Source organism: Pseudonaja textilis, chromosome 15, assembly GCF_049901715.1.
Source record: "Pseudonaja textilis isolate UNSWEBS1 chromosome 15, rPseTex1.2, whole genome shotgun sequence".
In the NCBI taxonomy this organism is placed as follows: domain Eukaryota; kingdom Metazoa; phylum Chordata; class Lepidosauria; order Squamata; family Elapidae; genus Pseudonaja; species Pseudonaja textilis.
In genome coordinates, this window is record NC_142004.1 from 8,644,099 (window position 1) to 8,668,295 (window position 24,197).

At 42.5% G+C, this 24,197-nt stretch overlaps 1 protein-coding gene across 6 annotated transcripts in view; it reads right to left on the minus strand.

The window, feature by feature from the left end:
- ULK1 (unc-51 like autophagy activating kinase 1) overlaps nt 1–24,197 on the minus strand; it is a 79,361-nt gene that overhangs the window by 27,891 nt on the left and 27,273 nt on the right. For 3 of the 6 annotated variants that reach the window (XM_087913442.1, XM_087913440.1, XM_087913441.1), the window contains 5 exons: nt 22,508–22,609; nt 15,332–15,390; nt 10,268–10,399; nt 7,206–7,288; nt 6,300–6,350 (listed from right to left, as the gene is read on the minus strand). In XM_087913442.1, the coding sequence (XP_087769568.1) occupies nt 6,300–6,350; nt 7,206–7,288; nt 10,268–10,399; nt 15,332–15,390; nt 22,508–22,609 (427 nt within the window). The remainder of the gene's footprint in view (nt 1–6,299; nt 6,351–7,205; nt 7,289–10,267; nt 10,400–15,331; nt 15,391–22,507; nt 22,610–24,197) is intronic. The other 3 variants (XM_087913443.1, XM_026716267.2, XM_026716266.2) reach the window with 1 other exon arrangement.

The window sequence follows — 24,197 nt, forward strand, 5'->3', positions numbered from 1 at the left end:
GTCGTCCTTAACTTCACTTAGAGACTGTTCAAAGTTACAATGGTGATCGTTTTTCACACTTATGACTGTTGCAGCATCTCCATGATCATGTGATCAAAATGCAGACACGGGACCTCATTGGCTCATACTTATGACGGCTTTGCAGCATCCCAGAGTCAAGTGATTCCCTTTTACAACCGTCTGACAAACAAAGTCAACGGGGAAGTTAAGAGTCACTTAACAATGGTGATTTAATGGTGATTTAAAAGTGATCCACTTCACGACTGTGGCAAGCAAGATCGTAAAACAAGGAAAAACTCGCTTAACACATTTCTCGCTTAGCGACATCAATTTTGGGCTCAGTGGGGGTCATAAGGCTACCGGTACAAAATGTTGATCAGTTCAGGGACTTAATTCACATTTTTTAAAGAGATCTATATTTCTCTTTCCTAACCTGGCTAGAAACTCTCTGCACCACCAATTCGGTGGAGATCTGGTCAGTGTTCCTTTTTTTTCTTTGGTGAGAGAGCAAAACACAACTCCGAAATCAAAACAGATCTTAAGTCCAATGTTCCTTTTCTCTTTGGCTTTATTTTCCCGTTAAAAATTCAAAACACACAGGGCTCAGTTTACACAAATACATAAATATACAAACGCGTAACAAAAATAAAGTCAGCCATAAGAAAACAAATAAACTACAGACATAACTTTTTTTTAAAAAAATGCACATATAAAACAGGCTCAAAGTTAGCAAAACAAATAAAAAACAGAGAGAGAGAGAAAAAAATACAGAGAGAAGAGGAGGAGGAGGAAAGAGGAAAGGAGGAGGAGGAGGAGGAAGAAGAGGAAAAAGAGGAGGAAGAAGAAGGAGGAGGAGGAGAAGGAGAAGAAAAAGAATCTTAGAACTGGAAGGAAAATCTTGCAAGATGTCCTGATAATTGCTAATAAAAGCTTTCACATTTTGAGATTGCAGGGATGAAAATCTCTGGTTCTCATATGCTGAATTATGAATCTCTGACTATTGCTTGTTTATTTGGTTTGATTTATATCCCATAAATTTCTTTAGGGGTTTAAAGCAACTCCTTGTAATTTTTCTTCACAACAACTACCATTTTAAGGTAGGTTGGGCTAGGACAGAATTACTGGTCCAAGAGGGAGCTTCCATGATTGATGGCAGACTTACTTGAATATGGCTTTCCCCCTTCATACAGGTAATCCTCAACTTATGACCACAATTTGGTCCAGAATTTCTACTGCTAAGCAAGGCAGTTGTTAAATGAATTGAGCTTGATATTACTGCCTTTTTTTGCCACAGTGGGTAAGGCATTCACTGCAGTTGTTAAGTGAATTGCATAGTCATTAAGCAAATCTGGCTTCCACTGTTGCCTCTGCTGGAACCGGGACCCTTCTAAATACATGCTGGTTCCCAAGCGCATGAATTTGGATCATGTGACCTTGGGGAGTTGCAATAATCATAAGTTCAAGGATCATAATGGTCATAAGACACATTACTCAATGCTGTTATAATTTTGAATAGTCACTAAACAAATGATTGTACGTTGAGGACAACCTGTAGTCCAACAATACCTATAGAACATCAAAATCTCCATCCCTGCAACACGAGATAGGTAAATTAAAAGAGGGTTACAAGGTTACATAGGTATGAAATGATGTTTGGGTTGGGAGACCACCATACAGACGAAGTTCTCTGCTGTAGCTGGAGGTTGGAAGGATCTATCCTGACTTGTATCATCTTCTCCAAGTACATCCACCAGGTCCTTCTCCAAATTCTGAACACTTTCTAGCTGGAGATCTTCGACTAAGAACATCAATGTCCTGCTTTGAGCAACGGTGGGCATCTCAAATGAAGAGAAGGCACAAATGTTCCCTGCAGAAGCTGCTTTGGACAAGGAAGGGCTCCTAGAGACATCTACCTGAGAAGATGAATTGACCAGGTCCATTTGTTCAATCACTGTCGCTCTTCAACACTACCTCTAAGGATCTGACAGTCCAAACCACCTTCTTTCTTGAAATTGTCCTCTCAGTGCCCAAGTCCAAGTTGACTCCCTCATCCTCTTCTCAAGAGCTCAGGTTCGCAAGTGGACACCTGGTGTTTTACACCCCGAGGACTTCCAAACAGCACTCACATGGTAAGCTGTTTTTCTCAGTAACACCGATTTGCTAACCAGTGCAGTGTGTGTAGCTTATGACTGTCTTCCTGTACGCCTACATCACTGTCTAACTCCTGAAAGATGGAAGACAACTTCTTTCTCCGGCCTCTCTCATTGTAGCATCACTCCCTTGTGTCAGTCGGACGTTGATTCCCAATCTATAGCCGGTTGTGGGATAGACGTGACTTGGGAAGCAATGGGACCACTAGCAGTTGATGATGCCGACGTTTTCGAGAACCGATGTCCCTAGACCCCTGGGTTGACGTTGTTAGAGACAGTGGCTGGATTACAGGAATCCTTTTCTGGTGGTTGTGAGGGTGGGTTTGTGCCTTTGACGGAGTGATGTTCTGTAGCTTTTCAGAGGTGTTTGGTAAAGAAGGGAACGAAGGCCAATTCAAGAAGATCCTTTCTGGCTTGCTTGAAGATCCCCGGTGGCTCTTCCGCTGTAGGCTGGGGGCAGATGGTGGCCCTGTTTGAGGTTTCTTTTGGACTGTTGTCAATGAAGGCTTGGGTTGAGAAGATCTTACTCGGCCAACAAATGTCTCGGGTCTGGTCGTAACCCTTGTCCGTGATGGAGGAACCACTGGGATAGGAGAACCTGCTAACCTTTCAGCATCCTTGGAATGGGAGTACGCTTTCTGCTTTGGAGAACAGCCATCTTTCACTCTCCTACAACCCAAGGGGGTCCCTGCTGGTGAAGGCAAGGACCCAGAAGGCTTGGAGGCCACCCTAAACCAGGAGAACATTTTTCTGCCTGCATGAGTGGCACCTGAGTGCAGTCAAAGATGAAAGATTCAATATTGAAAGAAATGGATACAGGAAGCATTCTAAACTCCTACTTCACAATCTTAATTTCTCCAGAGGTATCTAGCACCCGGAGTTGCCTTATCCTTCATCCTATATTATCTCCTGCTAGTTGCAAACATCATCTTGATTCAGGCTTGGTTTAAACCACAGTTTGTTCAACAAGCCAGCGAAAATCAAGAAACCGAGCAAATTTCTAAACCATCCGGCCTCCTTGAGGATTGGGGCGGTGGGAAGACTGCACAAATACATTTACAAAAAAGTATAAGCAAGCCTGCCCATGCAACCAATTCCTGATTTTTATCTTTTCCCTTGTAAACCAAGCTGTAGCATTTACTTTCCCTTTTGATTAAATTTAATTTAGTATTTATATTATTGATTTATAGATGTATAAGGACATCTGCACCCCATAGAAACTAATGCCTATCCCCAGACAAACAAACCATGGTTTCAAACAAGGGCTTCTTGCCAGAAACTATGGTTTCTTGGGGAATCTAAATCTCATGATAAATAAATGTGGGAACAGAAGGGGATTAAGCCACATTACGCTAATTCTATGTCTAGATAAGCGAATAACCCAGAATATTACACATTTCATAGGAACTGAATCCTGAACCTGAACATATCAACCATTTTTTTCATTAACTAGTCTGCTCTTCAAACTGAGCTCAGCCTGTCCCAAAATTGTGGACCACATAACCTCTATGCCCCAGCTGGATAGCAATGGAAAGAGCTGTCTTTTTGCACCCTCCTGAGACCCAAAAGCTGGAATAGACTGAACCATTCGAGGCTGCACGGAGTTCCCACATCCTACTAAGTTAATATTTACTTAATCAGCCACTAAGAACTGAGGACAAATACCCTGAAGCATGACTTCCAACTCTCATTTTCTGAGATTGGTTTGTTTCTCTCGCTCCCCTCTTGTGGGGGAGGTTTCAAAGTATTTGTAGCAGGACTACCCAATTCTGGAACAGCTTTGTTCCCTAGGCGATCCGTCTGAGAAACTTGCAAGATTCTGTATACATCTGAACTAGACTACGTGTTTCTCTGTGTCATATATGTGGGGATATATACAAGTATGTATATGTGTGTGTGTTGTATGTATATATTTATATGTATGTGTACACACACACACATATATCCTCCCACTTATGACTGTATGACTGTAATTCTGTCACTTGTATCCTTATGATTTATATTGACTGTTTCCTGGTGTGATTTGATTGCTTATTGTACCCTATGACTATCATTAAGTGTTGTGCCTAATGATTCTTGGCTCTTGACGAAGGTATCTTTTCTTTTATGCATACTGAGAGTATTTACACCAAGACAAATTCCTGGTGTGTCCAATCACACTTGGCCAATAAAAGAATTCAATTCTGTTCTATTCTATTCTGTTCTGTTCTGTTCTCTATGCTTAATTTTGTATTTATTTATTTTGTCATGTTTATCGAGTGTATATCGGAAGTGGTGACCTTTTGAGAGCTGTATGCCAACAAAATTTCATTTTAATGTATGCCAGTGAGTGTACATTTAAAGTGACAATGAAGTTATTCAAAGGTCTAAGTTATGCAACATGCTAAGCCGAGATAAAGTAGAATCACGCCATGTGATGTGTGAACCTGGCCACTCAATTTTTCATGATCTGTAGCAGAAAGAGAATCATTTCTATCCTTAGATGTCTGGAGTAGCAAACCGAAAGAATTCGGTTTGCAATGTTTTCCTAGGGGCACAACTCTGCTTGTTCGTTAAAATCTTATTTACCAGTTCTCCCTCGGTGGAGGAATCTCACAGAGGCCCTGGGTATTTCTCCCTCCTAGAGGTTAGGGCCTTTAATATGATTCTGATTCTGCGAAACCATTGCACATTTGTGATTTTGATTCTCTGTCTCTCCAGCAAGCAAAAGTCTGTCCCATTTATGCGTACCTTATCGTCCATTAGGTCAGCCCCAGGTGAGAAAAAGGGAGTGAAAAAGTAGAAAACTCCAACTATAAATAAAAGAATTCTCCAAAAGCAGGTTTCAAGGACAACACAAACCAAGGTAACATTCGCATGCAATTATTCTGACCTCATGATTGAAGAAAAGATCTTTTAACGTTTTGGAAAGATGATTAAAATTATCAGGTTTTAACTCAAGTTGAAAACAAGAGCCTATCTACCCTTTTTTTTTTCCAGGAGAAAACAGATGCTGTTGACCAGCATAAATGAAAAGGACTCTTTCCCAACATTTAAGAAAGTCAGGCATAGGTAGACTTATGACTAGAAAATTTGAGCTTAGTTAACTTGTCAATTAGGGGCTTGGAAAGGAAGAACTATTTTTATCTTAAGAAGGTGTTTGTCCAATCCACAGGACACAAAAGGCCCTGGAGAGCTAGTCAAGAAGAGACTGGACAACCATTCATCTGAAATGTGTAGGATCTCCTGCCTGAGCAAAGGGTTGGACTAGAAGACCTCCAAGGTCCCTTCCAACTCTGTTATTCTATTATTCACGTGGCCCCACAAGATAACACAAAATATAGAGCAAATAAAGGAAGTTTGCTACAGGTATTCCTCGACGTACAACCACAACCCAACTTTTCTGCCATTAAGCGAGACATTTCTTAAGTAGATTTTGTCTCATTTTACGACCCTTGTTAAATGGGTCACTGCAGTTGTGCGGGCAGGAACGCGGTTGTTAAGTGAGCCTGGCTTATCCATTGACTTTGCTGGTCGCAAAGTCCCAGGACACTGCAACCGTCATAACTGTGAGTCGGTTGCCAAGTGTCTGGAATTTGATCATGTGACCACGGGGAGGCTGCAACAGTCGTTCAGTGTGAAAAATGATTCCATTTTTTTTCAATGATCACTTCTTTTTCAGGGCCATTATAACTTTGGACAGGTCACTAAATGAACTGTTGTAATTCGAGGACTACCTGTATTTATATACACTAACTTCATGACATGTTTCCTATGGGATCCAAGACAATTCCTCTTCGTCCAATGTGGCCCAGGTCAGCCAAAAAGTCAGACAACATCTTAAGCATTCAAATGCAAGAGACAGGTATTTTGTTTACTATTAACAGCCAGCCTTCCCCAATCCGTAAAGCACCAAAATTTAATATTTTAAAATGCTGTAAGCTGCCCAGGGTTCTGCCCAGGGCGGCAAGTAAATTCAATAAATAAATACATTTATACAATCTCCTCTAGTAAGATTGGAGAAGGCCTTATCCCTCCGAAACACAAATTTTCAGAGAGAAAACCAGGAAAACGTACTAAGGCTCTCCTCGCTGAATTCGCTATGCACCTGCCTGCGTGCCAGGCAGGGACGTAGCCACTCCAAAGAGAAAAAACATGAAAGAAACTTACATTTTTTCATAGAAGCACTGGCATCCAGGAAAGGATGGTGGAAAAATTCATCTTTAAAAAAATAAAATAAAATCAAAAATAAAACCTTTTGAGGTTGAATGAAAAGTCAGTGGTAGTCAAGTCTTGAGAATGTAGCAGGTTACATTTCAATATTACATTTAAAAAAAAAAACCCAAACCCAGATTTAAAAAAAATAAAACACTCATTCTCAATCGGAAGTTGGATTTATGCTGGGAATTTCAGTTCGTTATTGAAAGGAAAAAGAAAGAAACGTAAAATAAACTGGCTGCCCAGGTTTCTCACTTTGGATTTAAGCAGCGTCGAAACGTTTCTTAACAAAACCTTACGGCTAGAGGAAATGATGGGGTTAAAAATTTGTTATAAACCTGAGAAGTTCTTACTTGGGAATAATGGAAGAGAAGTTTAGCAAAGCTTATCTAATAATATATGTAATCATGGAAGCAAGAATGATATTTGCCCAAAATTGGAAGGCAAGAGAAATTACTAGGGAGGATGATACGATGGATAAGATACTACAATGCGCCGAAATGGATTGTCTGACGTTAGAACTGAAGGATGAAGATGAGTCAGAATACCATAAAATATGGAATAAATTTTACTATGGGAGGAAGACGAAAGGGAGTTCATAAAATTGGTACAAGAACTAAAGGTGAAATAGGGAGGATGTGAGGGACCATTTATTCAAGGAGTAACGAGAAAGAATTAAAAATTATACAGTTCAAATGTACAGTATATATGTATATACATGTATACAAGTGTACATAATTTCTTTCTGAATGTAATATACATTGACAAAAATGCATGTCAAAGAAGGCCACCACATTCAATGTTTTTAATGTGTACACTCAATAAAATTTATATATATATATATATAAAGCTTCTTACCAAAATCCATGCGGTCTTTGTAATTTCGTTGCAAGAGCCCTAAGAGCAATTGTCTCAAATGGACAGAAGTTTCCCTTGGGATGCTTTAAAACAAAGAAATAAACAACAGTTTAAAAAAGAAGGAAGCTCCTCACTGCAACACTTTGGATGCCTAGCAATAGAACAAATACACTTACAAACACAAACACGTATGTAACATTTTCAGAATGCAGAATAACAGGGTTGGAAGGGACCTTGGAGGTCTTCTAGTCCAACCCCTCTGATCAAGCAGGAGATCCTGGCCGATATCATTTCAGACAAGTGGCTGTCCAGTCTCTTCTTGGAAACTTCCAGTGATGGAGCAGCCACAACTTCTGGAGAGAAGCTAAGCTGTTCCACTGATTAGCTGTTCTCACTGTCAGGAAACGTCTCCTTAGTTCTCGGTTGGATCTCTCTTTGATAAGTTTCCATCTGTTACTTCATGTCGTGGCCTCTTGTGCTTTGGAGAATAGGAGACAGCCTATTCAAATATTGAAGTCTTCTTCTCTGTGAGAGCCCCTCAAATATTGGAACTCTGTCTGTCTGTCTGTCTCTCTCTTTCTCTCTGTCTCTCTGTCTCTCTTTAACTCTGACTCTGTTTCTCTCTCTGACTCTCTCTCTCTCTGTGTCTCTCTGTCTCTCTTTGTCTCTCTCTCTCTGTCTCTTTCTCTATCTGTCTATCCGACTCTCTCTTTGTTTCTCTCTCGGACTCTGTCTCTCTTTCTGTCTCTCTGACTCTCTTTATCTCTCTCTCTCTGTTTCTCTCTCTGACTCTGTGTCTCTCTGACTCTCTTTGTCTCTCTCTCTCTCTCTCTCTGTCTGTCTCTTTGTTTCTCTCTCTCTCTCTCTGACTCTGTCTCTCTTTCTCTGTCTCTCTGACTCTCTTTGTCTCTCTCTCTCTGTCTGTCTCTGTCTCCCTCTTCCTAACAATGAGAACAATTAAACCAGTGGAATGGCTCATCTTCAGAAGTTGCGGTTGCTCCAACACTGGAGGTTTTTCAAGAAGGGACAGGGCAGCCATTTGCCAAAAGAGTATAGGGTCTCAGGCTCAGCAGGAGTTGGACTAGATGACCTCTCCCAACTCTGTTATTCTGTATTCCTGCCCAGACAAATGGATGGCATTTGACACAAAACGCAGTAGCCTGTTTGGAAAAGTAAGATTCGGTCTCAGCATCATAGCAGCTGAACTGTTCAGTCTTTGAAACCAAACCCCCTCCAAGATCTGGCTGGAGTTGATCCCTTGCTAGTTTTTTTCCCCACCCCCTCCAGTTGCAAGTAGTTGTCTTCTGCCATTCAACAAATGGCAGCATTTAACCGGGGTGGTAATTTTGGGGTGTGTGGATGTCTCCTGGATTTTCTGTCTCCCTTCCTCTCAAATCCAAAGAAATCAAAGAATCTGGAACCGTAGGATAAGCAAACCGCCCCTTTTCCCAACTAACTGCATGCAAAAGAGAAGCTTTCTCCCACGTCTTTTCAAAATCCTGGGAATTTCTAGGAAAGCTGCCCCCCCCCCAGCAGTTCCTGGACTACACAGAGCAGCTACACAACTCTTTTGTCAAGTTGGGCCCCGGAAGATGTGAGGAGGAGGAGGAGGAGGAGGGGTTTGCAGAAGAAAGAGCTCGCAAATCTCAAATCTTGCAACACCACAATACAGTCCCTTCTTCAGATTGTCCTCAAATGCCTTTTGGGTAGCTCGGCAGGCACAAAGATATTTTTCCTAGTTGAGGTTTTTTTCTTCTTCCTATCTTAATTAATTCTTTTAAAAAAAAAAAAATTGAAAAAGAGTAATTCTCCCATCGTTCGCTGCTGTCCTTTTCTTTGCTCCAAAGATTTTAAACCAATAGCAACAGCACTTAAGACTTATATACCTCTTTGCAGTGCTTTCCAGCCCTCTCTAAGCGGTTTACAGAGTCAGCCTATCACCCCCCACAATCTGGGTCCTCATTTTACCGACCCCGGAAGGATGGAAGGCTGAATCAACCTTGAGTCGGTCAGGATCAAACTGCTGGTAGGGGGCAGAATTAGCCTGCAATACTGCCTTCTAACCACTGTGCACCATGGATGGATGGATGGATGGATGGATGGAAGGAAGGAAGGGAGGGAGGGAGGGAGGAAGAGAGGAAGGAAGAGAGGAAGGAAGGGAGGAAGGAAGGGAGGAAGAGAGGAAGGAAGGAAGGAAGGAAGGAAGGAAGGAAGGAAGGAAGGAAGGAAGGAAGGAAGGAAGGAAGGGCAACTGCCCTTAGAGTTATACACACTTCACAACCTTCTCTAAGCCGTTTACAGAGTCAGCCTCTTGTCCCCAACAATCTGGGTCCTCATTTTACCGACCCTGGAAGGATGGAAGGCTGAATCAACCTTGAGTCGGTCAGGATCAAACTGCTGGTAGGGGGCAGAATTAGCCTGCAATACTGCCTTCTAACCACTGTGCACCATGGATGGATGGATGGATGGATGGATGGATGGATGGATGGATGGATGGGAAGGAGGGAGGAAGGGAGGGAGGAAGAGAGGAAGGAAGGGAGGAAGGAAGGGAGGAAGAGAGGAAGGAAGGAAGGAAGGAAGGAAGGAAGGAAGGAAGGAAGGAAGGAAGGAAGGGCAACTGCCCTTAGAGTTATACACACTTCACAACCTTCTCTAAGCCGTTTACAGAGTCAGCCTCTTGTCCCCAACAATCTGGGTCCTCATTTTACCGACCTCGGAAGGATGGAAGGCTGAGTCAATCTTGAGTCAGTCAGGATCAAACTCCTTGTAGGGGGCAGAATTAGCCTGCAATACTGCCTTCTAACCACTGTACCAGCAAGGAAGGAAGGAAGGAAGGAAGGAAGGAAGGAAGGAAGGAAGGAAGGAGGGAGGGAGGGAGGGAAGGGAGGGAGGGAGGGAGGGAGGGAGGGAGGGAAGGAAGGAAGGAAGGAAGGAAGGAAGGAAGGATAATAGCAATAGCACTCAGACTCATATACTGCTTCACAGTGCTTTTACAGCCCTCTCTAAGCAGTTTACAGAGTCAGCCTATTGCCCCCAACAATCTGGATCCTCATTTTACCAACCTTGGAAGGATGGAAGGCTGAGTCAACCTTGAGCCGGTCAGGATCGAACTGCGGGCAGTCGGCAGAATTAGTCTGCAATTCTTCACTCTAAGCACTGCGCCACCTCTGCAACCATTTTCTTTCTTCCCAGCACTTTTATAGTATAAACATATACAGGGAGTCCTCATTTAGCCATCAGAACAGGGACTAGCAACTCAAGTTGTTAAGCGAAGCAGTGGCTAAGTGAAACCGCAACCCCGCTTACGATCTAACTTCAGCTTTACTTTGCTTTAAGGAACTTTCCTTGTCAAGGAAAGTTCAGGTCACAAAATGTTACTTTTTCATTCCTTTCATGAATCTGAATGGTCACTAAAAGAGGCAGCTGGTAAATGAGGACTCTCTGTACCACCATCAAGGTTTTATTTAATAACAAGATTTATTTTTTTAAAAAAATAGCAAAACGAACAGTGCTACACAGACTCGTTTTCGATAATCTCTCCTGCCTGAGATGGCATGTTGGTTCAAATCATGTATTTGCAAGCAAATAATAATAATAATAATAATAATAATAATAATAATAGTAATCTCCAATTCAAACCCACATCATGCTTAAGGGGATATTAAGCAAAGTTATCCAACTTCTGACGTGATTTATGGGGTGGGTGTGGGTGCGTGAGTAACTCCACACACAACTCTTTTTGCAAATGACCTTAAGGCCACTGAAAAAAATCGGGTTGCTCACAACATTTTTTGGATCCATCTCAACCGTCCCTTCAAAAGGTTCCCACCCTGGAGGACGTTTTAAGCTGATCAAAAGACAAAACGATAAAGTGCGCATGAGGGCCAGCCAATTAGCCAGGCTTAATGTCCTTTCCTTTCTTTCCAAATGAAATGGAAACGTCACCAGCCTCAAATCAAATTAGATCCAAATTAAATTTTTGGCCAACTTCCCCCGCCCCCCCCGCTTCCTTTCTGGCCTGCAGCCAACAGCATGCTATTACAAGACCGACAAAGTCATTCCCCTCTGGCTTTGACTCCCATCGTCTAGCACAGCGTTTAGAACATCGAATAATAAAAAGAGTTGGAAGGAACCCTGGAGGTCTTCTAGTCCAACCCCCTGCTTAGGCAGGAAACCCTACACCACTTCAGACAAATGGTTGTCCAACGTCTTTTTAAAACCTTGCAATGTTGGAGCATTTACGACTTTTGGAGGCGATTTGTTCCACTCATTCATTATCCTCGCTGTCAGAAATTTCTCCTTAGTTCTAGGTTGCTTTTCTCCTTGATTAGTTTCCATCCGTTGCTTCTTGTCCTGCCTTTTTGTGGTTTTGGAGAAGAGCTTGACTGCCTCTTCTTTGGGGCAGCCCCTCAAATATTGGAACACTGCTATCACGTCTCCCCTAGTCCTTCTTTTCATTAGACTAGACACACCCCTATTCTTGTTTTTCAACCTTAGCACAGTTAAGATGCACGAATGGATTGTAACTTCCAGAATTCCCCAGCCAGGACGCTGGCTGGGGAATTGTGGGAGTTGAGATCTTAACCCCCGAGCTGCCTCACAGCAAGTGGCAAAAATTTAATAACAAAATAATTAAAATCTTAAATAAAGCATGCTCGCTGGGGAATTCTGGGAATTGAAATCTACCCATCTTAAAACATGCAGCCTGGCAGATTCTGGGAATTAAAATCTACCTGTCCTAAAGCAAGCTGGCTAGGGAATTCTGGGAGATGAAGTCCACTTATCTTAAAACATGCTGGCTAAGGCAATGGTCGCCAACCAGTGGGCTGTGGCACCAACCTGGCGGTCCGTCAAAAAATGTTGGTGGTCCCTGGGAAAATCCCCCCAAAAGTCTGCAGGAAAATCCTCCACTCTGTTTTCCTATCGATCAATCATTCTTTATTTGGGATCGCAGGATACCCCCCTCCCCCGGAGAACGGAGTTGAAAAGTAAGTTAGTGAAGGAATGTGGCTGCCTTGGAAGGGATGGCGGTGTATGAGGTGTATGTTTGTGTGTGTGTGTGTGTGTGTGTGTGTGAGAGAGAGAGTGAGAGAGTGAGAGAGAGAGAGAGAGAGAGAGAGAGAGAATATCACTGCCAGCCCTCCAAGGTTAGATCAGATCTCTCACTCTCTCCCACCAACATCAGTAAACTACCATCAGTCAAAATTCATATTATTTATCCGCGGGATTTAAAATTATGAGTTTGGTGGTCCCTGAAGTCCAAAAGGTTAGCGATCCCTGGACTAGGGAATTCTGGGAGTTGAACTCTCACCTGTCTTAACATTGTTCAGTTTGAGAAACACTGCTCTGGTCTTCCGGTTTGAGCTTCTTCAGCGACAGACCAAAACCTCGTCTCTGCGAGGCTTCGATCCGTGCTCGCCGCTGGAGCGCCCCGAGCCGGCTGGTTTCGGGGCTAAGCCACCCCGTAGAGGTGGTGAAGAGGGGGGAGACTGCCAGCAGGGTTGAGGAGAGCCGCATCTCTCCTCCCCAGCTGGCCATTACTCCCTTTCCCGAAGGCGGTTGCAGCAGTGGTCAGAAATGGCCACCACAAAGAAGAACTCAACTGGAAAAGAATGTGCAGGAGGAAGATAAGAAGAGAAAGTTTTGGTTGACCGGGTCAAACAGCAAAAGCAACAAATAAGGTACCCTGGAATTGAAACTGTTAAAAAACAATAACATTGTTCCTTAAGAAGATTTTTAAGCTGCGAAGGAGAGAGAAAAGGGAAAAGATTTGGTTTTCTCCTTTTCCTATACTGACAGCTAAGAGACTTAAGCAAGAAATTGGAAAAAAAATCCACTTTGACATCAATAGGCATTTAATGCTGAAAATAAAAGGTCAAAGGGATAATAAAGATTTCTGGATAATTAAAGGCTTTTGAAAACAGGAAAGGAGAGAGGAAGAATAAAAGGACAGGATCTGGAAGGGAGGAGACGGCCTGGAATTAAAAAAGAACTTACAGCAAAATCTCAACAAGACTTCCAAAAGATACATTTTAACTGAAATATCACAACAAAAACCACAGGAAGAGAAAGTTGAAAAAGAAATAAGAAGATATAACTCGGGACTATCTGAATTACTTGATGATTTCTGGATTCTTGGTTATTGTTTTGAATGACTAAAATCAATCGGGTGGTTGTTTAAAACTTTTTAAAATGGCTCCACTTTTAGAAGAACTGAAAATGGAACTTAAAAAGTACAAAGAAGATGCACAAGAAAGGAGAGGTTCTTTTGGCTTCGTATTTCAGTTTTTAGAAATGGAGATTCGGAATTATGAGAAACAACAAGAAATGCCTGCAGAAGAAGAAGATTACGACAAAGAAGAAGCCATCTTTAATGAACAAGTAATCTTAGATGGGGGGAAAAAAGGAAAGGGGAGAAAGAGAATGGAAAGTTTAAGATTGGGAAAAACAACTCCCCCCAAAAATAGAGTGAAAAATAAGTATAAAATCAGAAAGCAACAGAAGAGGGAAATGCAGAAGAGAGAATTAGAACTAGAGAGAGCCTAGGGGGTAAAAAGGGGGAGGGAGAAGATGAGAGGGAAGAACGAAAGGAAAAGAAGTTATAAAGGACAGAAGCAAAATAAACAGAAACAGGGTCTATTTAGAGATAATGGGTGAAAACTTAATGGAAAAAGGGATTCTGCAAAGGTACATAAGATAGTATGGTTATATTAGAAGCAGAAATAATTTTAGAAAATATGAAACAATGTATGATTAAAATGTCTGATAAAATAGCTATCGTAATTCAGTGGAATGCTTGTCAATAAATAAATGTAGCAAAAGGTATATTTAATGATTTATAAAACATATGCGAAGAGAAATAAGGGAAAAATTAATTATGGAGATTATATGTGTTTTTAAGGAAGTATGATATTTAATTGAAGAGAAATGTTAAAGATGTTATGGTTTTAATGATTATTAATGATAGAACTGAACTGGAATGGAATGAGGGTTTATAATTACATATATTTACAATCTTTCTTTTTTTAAAAAGAATATAGAGTGTATTATAAGAAAGAATGTGCCAAGCAGAATTCGATTGGAAGTTATGTATTATGTATTATATTGAAGGTCATAAACTTAAGGTATATATTGAAGTTTAAATAAGAGTTGAATGGATGTAATTAAAAGATATAAAGGTGTCATACTCCAATTAGTAACTCCAGGAGAAAATTTGTTTAACGAGAAAAGATAATATGAAATTGAAACAGAACAGACAAAAGTATAAATATAATGATTTGAATTGAGATAAGATCATCAAAATAAAATTGAGAAAATTAAAAGAGGGGAAAAACTATATAGAAAATGTAAAATAGTATAAGGTATGGAATAGAATACAAAAAGGAGCATGAAATTGAGTTTTGTGTCTGTATAAAGAAGTTCAACCCGGGACCATGCTATTTTCAAAAAAGATGTTTTACTTGTATTTTGTGTGTGAAAACCCAAATAAAACTTTATTAAAAACAAAACACTGCTCTAGCATTTGAACCTGCCCTCTAGACTACTCGACAAACCCATAGTTGCAACAAACCATGACTCAACCCCACTAAAAAGGGAAAAGCTTGCAACCCCACTAAAAAATGTCCTTTCCCTAGAATTTCTCATCAAAGGCCATTGTTCGGGCTCACCACCAACCTCAGCCTTTTTAAGAGGAGCCCAGCGAAACGGGACGTGGAGAACTTGGGACTAATGCTTGTTCTCCATTTATTTTGGGCTGGGAAGAAAGGAAGGGGGGAAAAAAATTAAAATAAAATCCAAGGAGCTTGTTACGCTTGGCCGAAACGAGTGGATTTGGCAGAGTTTGGGGCTCCCTGCCGCCCTGCCTTTTCTCCCCACCCTACTGCTTAAAAATATTTAGACCCGGGTGAGGTCAGCCGGGGTAACCGAGTTGGCGTGCTGGTTGCTGTCATTCCTAGCTAGAGAGCAGAAAAGGCCCCTTGCCAAGTGGCTGCTTAAAGCACATGAGCAGGACAGGTGCTGACTGAAAACACAACAAGAAGCAGGCGGTTGAGAAGAGTGGGAGGGAGCAGGAGGAGGAGGAGAGAAAAGGCCGGCCGGCCGGCTGGCTGGCTGGCTGGAGAACTTACTTTGGCACCAGCATCCTGTTTTTCTCGTAGAAGAGACGCAGGTCTTGAGGACTGCTGGCCTGCAGAGGGAGGGAAAGGAGAGGGTTAGCGCAGTTGGGCCTCAGCTCGACGCTTGGTGGCCAACGCCCGGGGGGTTTGGAGGGCAGGGGGCGCTTTGGTAGCTAAAAGTCACCCCACCCATCCTGGAGGTCCGTTCACCAGCCTTTGGGGAAAACTCACTGAGGGGTTTGAGGAGGATGAAATGAGAGGGTGGTAGGCATTCAGGCCTACTCTTTGTGGTATTCTTTCTGTTTCTTTCTCTCTCTCCTCTCTCTCTTTTTCTTTCTTTCCTTCTTTCTATCTATCCATCCAACCATCTATCTATCTCACCCTATCTATCTTCTCTCATCTATCTACCCATTTACACATCTCTCTACTCGTCTATCCATCCATCCATTTACACATCTCTCTACTCGTCTATCCATCCATGCATCCACCCACCCATCTATCGATCCGTCCACCCATCAGTTATACATCCATCCATCCATCTTCCTCTTTTAACGACCCCATAATCTCTTGCGGGATTGAGTCTGGACAACTGAATGGAGCTGATGGTTTACTGGCTGGATGCCTTTCCTATCGCCAATGCAGAGGTTTTTTTCCAGCAGATATATTCTCAGATATATTCTCAGTGATCGAAATATCTCCCTCTACCTAGGGTTGAACTCACAGCCTATTTTGTCTATCTTATCTATCATCCACATCTCTCTCTCTCTCTCTCTTTCTCTCCCCCCCCCCCTCTTGATTCACAATCACAATTGGGATTAGAACTTCCATGGTTGAGCAAGACAGACGGTTAAGTCACACCCAACTTCACAAACTTTTTGCCACTGATTGTTAAGCAAACCACTGTCCCTGTTAAGTGAATCACGTGGTTGTTAAGCAAATCAACTTCTCCCGTTGACTTTGCCAGATGGGAAGTTTGCCAGAGGGGGGAGTGGTCACATGACCCACGGAAGAGCTTTGAGCTTAACAGATGCAATGTTGCTGAGCTTGGTCTCAGGAAAAGATCAAGACATGATACCATAATAAGCTTCTGATTGGCTTCATGGTTGGGTCTATGTTTACTTTGTGTATGCATCCACCCAGCCTGTTCAGTGATGCGCACCATTGGCATCCGGCTGAAAAATAAGATGTTTGCAACACGAGGAGAGGAAGGGGAGGACGGCGCGATCTATTGGGGACACGCTGAATTGGGTGGGTGGGTGGGGCCGAGCTCGGGGTCTCCCCTCCTCCTTTGGCCTGGAAGGAAAGTGGGTCAAATGACAGATTCCAGAAGGGCCAACGTCTCTCACCTGTTTGGAAGAAAACGGCTCTAACAGATCAGCTCTTCTTCAGCTGGAATCTGTTCCCCAAATAAAGCGATAGAAGAAGCAGGTGGCCCCGGAGGGACTTTAAAACCACTTATGAAACACGTGGAGAAGCCCAGGCAAGACAGCAAAAGGGGAGGAAGGAAAGGGCCCAAACTTTAGGCCTTGGCAACTTTAAAGATGGACGGACTTCAACTCCCAGAATTCCCCAGCTGGACAATTCTGAAGAGTTGAAGCCCATCCATATTGGCTGGTGGTTTCTGGAAGTTGGAGTCCAGCCATGTGCGATGACCCAAAGGGGCGTGGCACAAAGGCCACACAGTTAAATAAGCAAGAAGAGACCCTTCAATTATCTCCAACTTTGCCCCCAATGTCCAGGTTACCTTCGACTGGAGAAAAAAACTCTCCCAGGAACAGCTTTTAACTGTAGAAAATTCAGTCCAAAACAAGGTACATACAAAAAGGTAACTAAAAATCCAAACAAACCAAGCTGAAGTAATTAACTTGACAGGGCAGGAGAAGGAGTTTCAGACTTGAAAGCACGGCAAAACTCACACAGTTGGGAAGATGCCAGGAACACAGATAAGCCACACAAGATAAATTCACATTTGCTCCCAACAACTTGCTGTGCGCAGGCTTCCCTTTTTTATACTGTGGTTCCCAGCTGCAGCTAATGAAGGGAATCAGGGCCCTTTCCTCCCCTTTAAGCCATGCAACTCACGTTGCTCCCTTCTCCATTCCTCCTTGCGTGCTCTAGGATGAAGAGGGGGTGAGGCTGAGTCTTCGTCCGAACTCTGTCTCCCTTATTCTACCTCTCTCCTGCTCTGCCCAGCTGGATTTTGCCCTTCCCAGTTTCTTCCACAGCCACCGGAGCCACACTCCCACTCCCTGTCAGCTGCTCGGCCTCGCAGCTGATCCAATCCCAAAATACCCTATTGTCAGAAAAGAACAGCAATAGCACTTAGACTTATATACCGCTTCATAGTGCTTTACTATGAAGCGGTTTACAGAGTCAGCCTATTGCCCCCAACAATCTGGGTCCTCATTTTACCGACCTCGGAAGGAGGGAAGGCTGAGTCAACTTTGAACTGGTCAGGATCAAACTGTTGGCAGTGAGCTGAATTAGCTTGCAATACTGCATTCTAACCACTGCACAATCATGGTGCAACTTCAAGAAGTTGAAGTGATGGTCTCTCAGCCAACCTCTCCAGCCCACGGTGCCCATTAACTCTCCATTTTCCTTGGAGAAAGAGATTATTTCCACCATGTGATCATGAATGATAAATTATGCCCTCCTATCACAGTTGAGGTTGGAGTAAACTCAGTGTTTATTGGACCATGGATTATAGTTTCACCAAGCAAACCATTTCAACCTTCTTTGGTTTACTCCACATTGTCCAAAACCATCATAACAAATGACGTGGAGGGATTAAGACGTCTACTGCTGCATCTTCTGAAACACGAGTTCAAGAGGACCCCTCTTTTCACCTCCTCTAACCTCCTTGTTGGGATGTCTTGGCTGCTTCCAGGATTTCTGAGCAACCTTTGGCCAAGTTGGTGAAGACTTCCAAGAACTCCATTTCCAGAATACCGAGAGGGAAGCAGCTAGGACGCTTATGAAGTTCTCCCCTTTCTGCCAGACCCAAAATACCTACTCTAGTTGGCCAAAACAGAGTTGCTGAACCAGCAGTACAATAAGAATATAGCAAAATGTAGGAACCACATGGCCTCCATGTAGCTTAAGCAAAAGGCAGAGAGAGATGTTTGCAGTTGGCTTTTTAACAGAAGTAAACATGGGATCCTCTCCAACAGGTTAGACTTGAACAAGGAGCCAGGCGTCCAAAATTTCTGATAAGCAGATTTTATGGCAGAAAAGACCAGAAAAACACTATGAAAAAGGTCAACAGCTGCACCAGTGTATCAAATGTTAAGTTCTATTTATAATAATCAGCCCTCTCAAATCTTGTGCGGTTTTTTCCCCCTGCTCTGTTTAAGCCATGATGACGTGCCTGATCGGGGCTTAGTGTGCCCGGCTCATAAACCATAGTTTTCTTTACTTGTTTGATTAGGTTTTGGAGCCCGCCCCACTCATGGGGAAAAGAGAAAGAGGAGAGTTTACAACACCTTAACACTATTAAAGCAACCAGAATCAACCAGAACTAGAAAGAACAACTGCCATCATTCGTTTAAACAACCGCGGCAAGGCCGGTTGTAAAATGGGGCAAAAACTCAGTTAACACCTGTCCTGCTGATTGGGGTAGATGGTAGGGGTGACCCCAACATATATTTTTACTATATTTTATATGTATCTTAAATCATTGTATTTTATTCCAATTGCATTTTTAGACTGTATTTCATTCCGATTTCATTTTAAATCGTATTTTATTCCAATTTCATTTTAAATTGCTTTCATCCAACTTTAGTAATAATTTGTTTCTGGGAACTCTGCGCTAAGGGCTAATCAATAAAATGGATAAATAACAAATAAATAACCTGTCTCGCTTAGCAACAGAAATGTTGGGCTCAGTTATGGTCTTGAGGACTACCTGAAGATGAAACCAGTTGCCATCCCCTTCTTGATTACAACCATGCCTTTCCAATAAAATAGTGTAGCATTTGGGTCCTAAACCAGCTTGGTTTTGCTTTCTGATGTTCTGGCTGCTGCTTAAAATGGACTTTTATGGAATAGATTTAGGCATTGTTTCCACCGGTTGCACGACATGTGCCCTGGGGAACTTACAATACCATTAAACAAAAAGAATTAAAACAAAATCTATTAAAAATATGGCATCCGTGAGGACACAATCCTTTTGTCTGTCTTCTCTACAACTTTATGGAAACTTTTAAGCGTGGTGGCGGAATGACCCATTCTTTCAAAGGTCTCCTGCGGAGGCAACATTTGCATAACACGAAATGGCTTGGGGCAATTTATGCAAATCTGACTATTTTGAATTTTTCCTTCCTTTTCCTAGGACAGCATTTGAGGTCTCTTTTATTAGTGTTATTATTTTAAGACCAGCTTGCTGGAAGGCAGGCGTTTCTGCATTTTGATAGCTTTCTCAAAAATTCATCATCTTATCTAATCAGTATTCACCTCTCTGCACCACAGAAAGAGATAAGGTTGTTAGCTCATGACCTCTGGCTCTCAGAGGTTCTGTAGATAACAATGCTGAAGTCGGGCCTGGGTTGATTAAGGGTGATTGACTTAGAGTAGTTTATTGGGAAGGAGAACACCAGAAATGTTTCTCAGGACTGTCCCGCCAAAGTCACAGAAGTTTCAAGAGAAACCACTTTATACTGTTCTGAAGAAACCTTGATGGACAAATCCAGGAAGACCCAAGGATCCTACTTGATTCAAAGGAGACTTCGTGATCAAGGAAAAATCTAAGTGTCAACAAGACAGGCCATTCTAAGGATGAATTCATCCTCTACTAATAGTAACCATAAGAAGATCCCAAGTCAATCTTACTCAAGTGGCGTTCACACACAGCTGTGGAGTAGACAAGTGACAAGTGGAGGAGATCAACCCTGACTGCTCTTTAGAAGGCCAGATCCTGAAGATGAAACTCAAAGACTTTGGCCACCTCAAGAGAAGGAAGGACTCGCTGGAGAAGAGCCGTAATGTTGGGAACGATGGAGGGCAAAAGAAGAAGAAGAAGAAGAGGACAACAGAGAAGGAGGAGGCTGGATGGAGTCACTGAAGCAGTTGGCAATGAGCTTAAATGGACTCCAGAAGATGGTAGAGGACAGGAAGGCCTGGAGAAACGCTGTCCATGGGGTCCTGATGGGTCATAAATGACTTCACAACAACAACAAAGGAAGGAGCTCTCAAATGCTGCCCTCAAATAGATCAGTTGGCCAGAAGGACTTAAGTTGAAAGCCTTAAACCACAAGAAGATGAATTCACACAATATGCTAAGCCATCAAGCAGGATTTCAACTGAAGAACAGAAGAATTGGGAGGGATATTGAAGATCATTTAACCTGACCTCTGCTGAGTTCAGAAGTCAACTATAATATCTCCAAAACCAACACACACACACCGCTACTTAAACACCTCCAGTGAAGTCTACATTCCTTGTTTCTTGTCCTGAGCTGGAAGAAGTCTGAATAATTCTGCCCCATTGCCTAAAAAAAGTCCTCCAGGTGCCAGTGGGTTTGACTGAAGTTGAGTGAGGACCATATGAAGAATGGTTGCGGGAATTGGTGAAGTCTAGTTGACTGAAACAAAGGACTATAGGGGACATGATAGCAGTCTTCCGGTATTTGAGGGGCTGCCACAAAGAAGAAGGGCTCAACCTGTTCTCTAAAGCACCTGAAGGCAGGACAAGAAGCAACGGGTGGAAACCAATCAAGGAGAGAAGCAACCTGGAATTAAGGAGGAATGTCCTGACAGTGAGAACAATTAACCAGTGGAACGGCTTGCCTCCAGAAGTTGTGGATGCTCCAACACTGGAAATTTTTGAAAAGGGACTGGACAACCATTTGTCTGAAATGGTATAGGCTTCCCTGCCTGAGCAGGGGGTTGGACTAGAAGACCTCCAAAGTCCCTTCCAACTCTGATATTCTGTTCTGTTCTGAAGTCTTCTCCACTCCAGACTAAACACATCACCTCTCCACCTTATCACGTTTTTTTTCCCCTCCCTCTAGCCTCTTATCATTTCAGTTGTCTCAAAAGGTCAACTTAACCCCAACACATAGATGGACTAAACCAAAATGGGAAGGCCACAAAGATGACATTGAAGTCATCCTTGGAACATCCTTAGCAGGGTTACACATTACAACCAAGAAGAGGTCAACGGAGAACAACTGTCCCATGTAATCACCAGGCATCAGAAACAGATCACAATACCCAAAGCAAGAAGTGAAGATTCACAAGGAATCTGGTTCTCCCACTTCTACAAATGGGAACAGAGTGTTCTAGGAATAAACAGAATCATCCCGTTGAATGCAGTTCAATTGCTAAAAGGTCTTGGGGCAGAACAAACTAGAATCATTTGAAAATATTTACACGCAAACACACTTGATTGGGTCTTCCTTGGGCTATTTATTCAGGAACAACTTCAAAGACCTTTAGCTACCTCCAGAGGGACCAAGCCAGTGGTCCTCTGGCTATGTAAAATCACAACAAGAAAATATTTGCTTAATCTCCTACCCAAAACTCTTTTTCTCTTCTAGGAGCAAAGATACAAAGAACAACTGAGTAGAGTAGAGTAGAGTAGAGTAGAGTAGAGTAGAGTAGAGTAGAAATGAAACGAAACGAAACGAAACGAAACGAAACGAAACGAAACTGGAAGGGAATTTGGAGGTCTTCTAGTCCAGCCAGGAAGTATTAAATCTTTTACATTTTCGGAGGCAAATTCCTCACTACCAAGAAAGACAACTGTATAGTGGGGAATGAAAGGATTTATATTCCTTGCAGACAGCTGGTCATTTGCATCCTTTTAGAGGGTTTTTGAGGCCACTTGGAGGTTTATTTGTGTCCTCGGGATCACCTGAGTAGTGTTCCTGGTTCCTGTAGTCTCCAATGTTTCCTCTGGAAATCCATTCCACTCAGGTGAACCTGAGGACACAGATAAACCTCCAGGTGGCCTCAACAGACTTTCTAAAAGGATGCAAATGTCTGCTTGTCTGCAAGGAATATAAATCCTTCCATTGCCCACCATCCTGTCGGAGCTGAAGAACCTTCCTGGATGAGGAGCGAAACCAGAAAGTCCAGTTGCCTCTTGAAAGGAAAAAAAAGCACATTTAGGACAAGCGACAGTAACATAATGAAGAAACTCCCAAAGCCACAGGAGAAATGGACAGAAACGAATTTTTCCTCTTACCTGAAAAGGTGCTTTTCCCGTCAGGCACTGGTAGATTATCGTCCCAATGCTCCACAGATCAGCTTTGGCATCATAATGTTGAGACATAATGACTTCTGGGGCCTACAACGGAGCAGAAAAACACATGTGTGGTCTCATCTGCTTTGAAGTCCACCCCAAACCCTGCCAGGCCCTCCCAGCACAGGATTTGAGAAAGCCAGTGGATTTTAAGTTTTCTTTGCGAATTAAAACCGGGGCAGTTAATGAAAGGGAGGAGAAAGCTACCCCATAATCTGGTCAGAGTCTGCTTTGAACGAGGAAAGAAAACCCAGAATTTAATCCCACATGGACAAACAAAAAAATAAAGCAAATTTAAAAAGGCCACTCTCCTCTAGGAAGATCCTAGAATGTGCCGAGATGAACTGATTAACTTTAAAAAGAAAAGAAGACTCAGAATGCTACTGGCAACTAAAAAGTCCCAAAGAGTATTTTTTTAGTTGACATGGAATAGATTTTATGGGTGGCTTAAAACAAGGGGTAGAAGTTAAAGGAAGAAAAATGATGAACTTTCTTATTAAAAACAGGGGAAGATATATAATTGCTATAAATATTAAAGGTATGAATGAGTTAAATACAAAAAATGGGGATTGTATTGCATGGGAGCTGTAGTATTATTAGAGCCGTTAATTTAGGTGTTATTACAATTATTAGTATTAATATTAGTAAATGGAATCATATTTTTTATAGCATTAGCTATGTTTCTTTGTGTCTCTCTGTGTGTAAATAATGTATCCAGACAAAACGCTGTAATAAAAAAATGTTTATGAATAAAATGCCCCCCAAAAAACCCTCTACTTTATCCCTTGGGTCAGCTAAAGCTGGAAGAATAAAAAAAAAAAAATTAAAAGAGAGATTCAAATGTTCTCTTATATGCAACTCAGCAACCTGGTTTTTCATTCATTTCATGAGTCATTGGCCTCCAGCCAACCCCACCACACCTTTGTACCAAAACAAAGAACGAAGCGTGCAGGTAAACATTTTTAATCAAGCGGCACTTCCCAGCTGCCAACAAACAAGTTGAAACAGCAAGACGGGGATCCCAACGCGCCTTGCCAAAACATTTCTGATAAACTCGTAACCGGCGGCACTCAAAATATGTATTATTAATTTTTTGCTTTTTTTTAAAAAAAAAGTTGGCTTTTTTCATTCAAGCATAGTCAACTGGGGGTGGAGTGGGGAGGAGCGGGGACGAGGAGCACCCCCCCCAACCTGCTCTGCGTCCAACAACGAGCCTGCGAGGTAGGTTAAGCGGACTCGCTGGGAAAGAAGGCGGAACTTTTGAGCAAACTTGACTTGGAGGGCTCGCCACAAGAGGCTGGAAGGGCAGGTTTTCACGGATGTTCGAGGCAACCCTTAGTCCTGAGCGGGATGAGGGGTGGGGATGGACTGGATGACCTCTTAAGACCGCCCATCTGTTTCCACGATGAGCATTCTAAAGGGAAAAAAATGGGGGGGGGGGGGAGCAGTCCATGGTGGCTCCCTTATTCGTGGGTTTTTCCTGCATCTCTTTCGTCCCTTAAATGCAAAAAGGCCCGTCTTAAATTCCACGTCCTAAATTTTGACGCACCACACAGATAGTCCTCAACTTGCGACCGTCCGCTTAGTGACCGTTCTAAGTTACAAAAGAGACCGAAAACAGTGACTTCCAGAG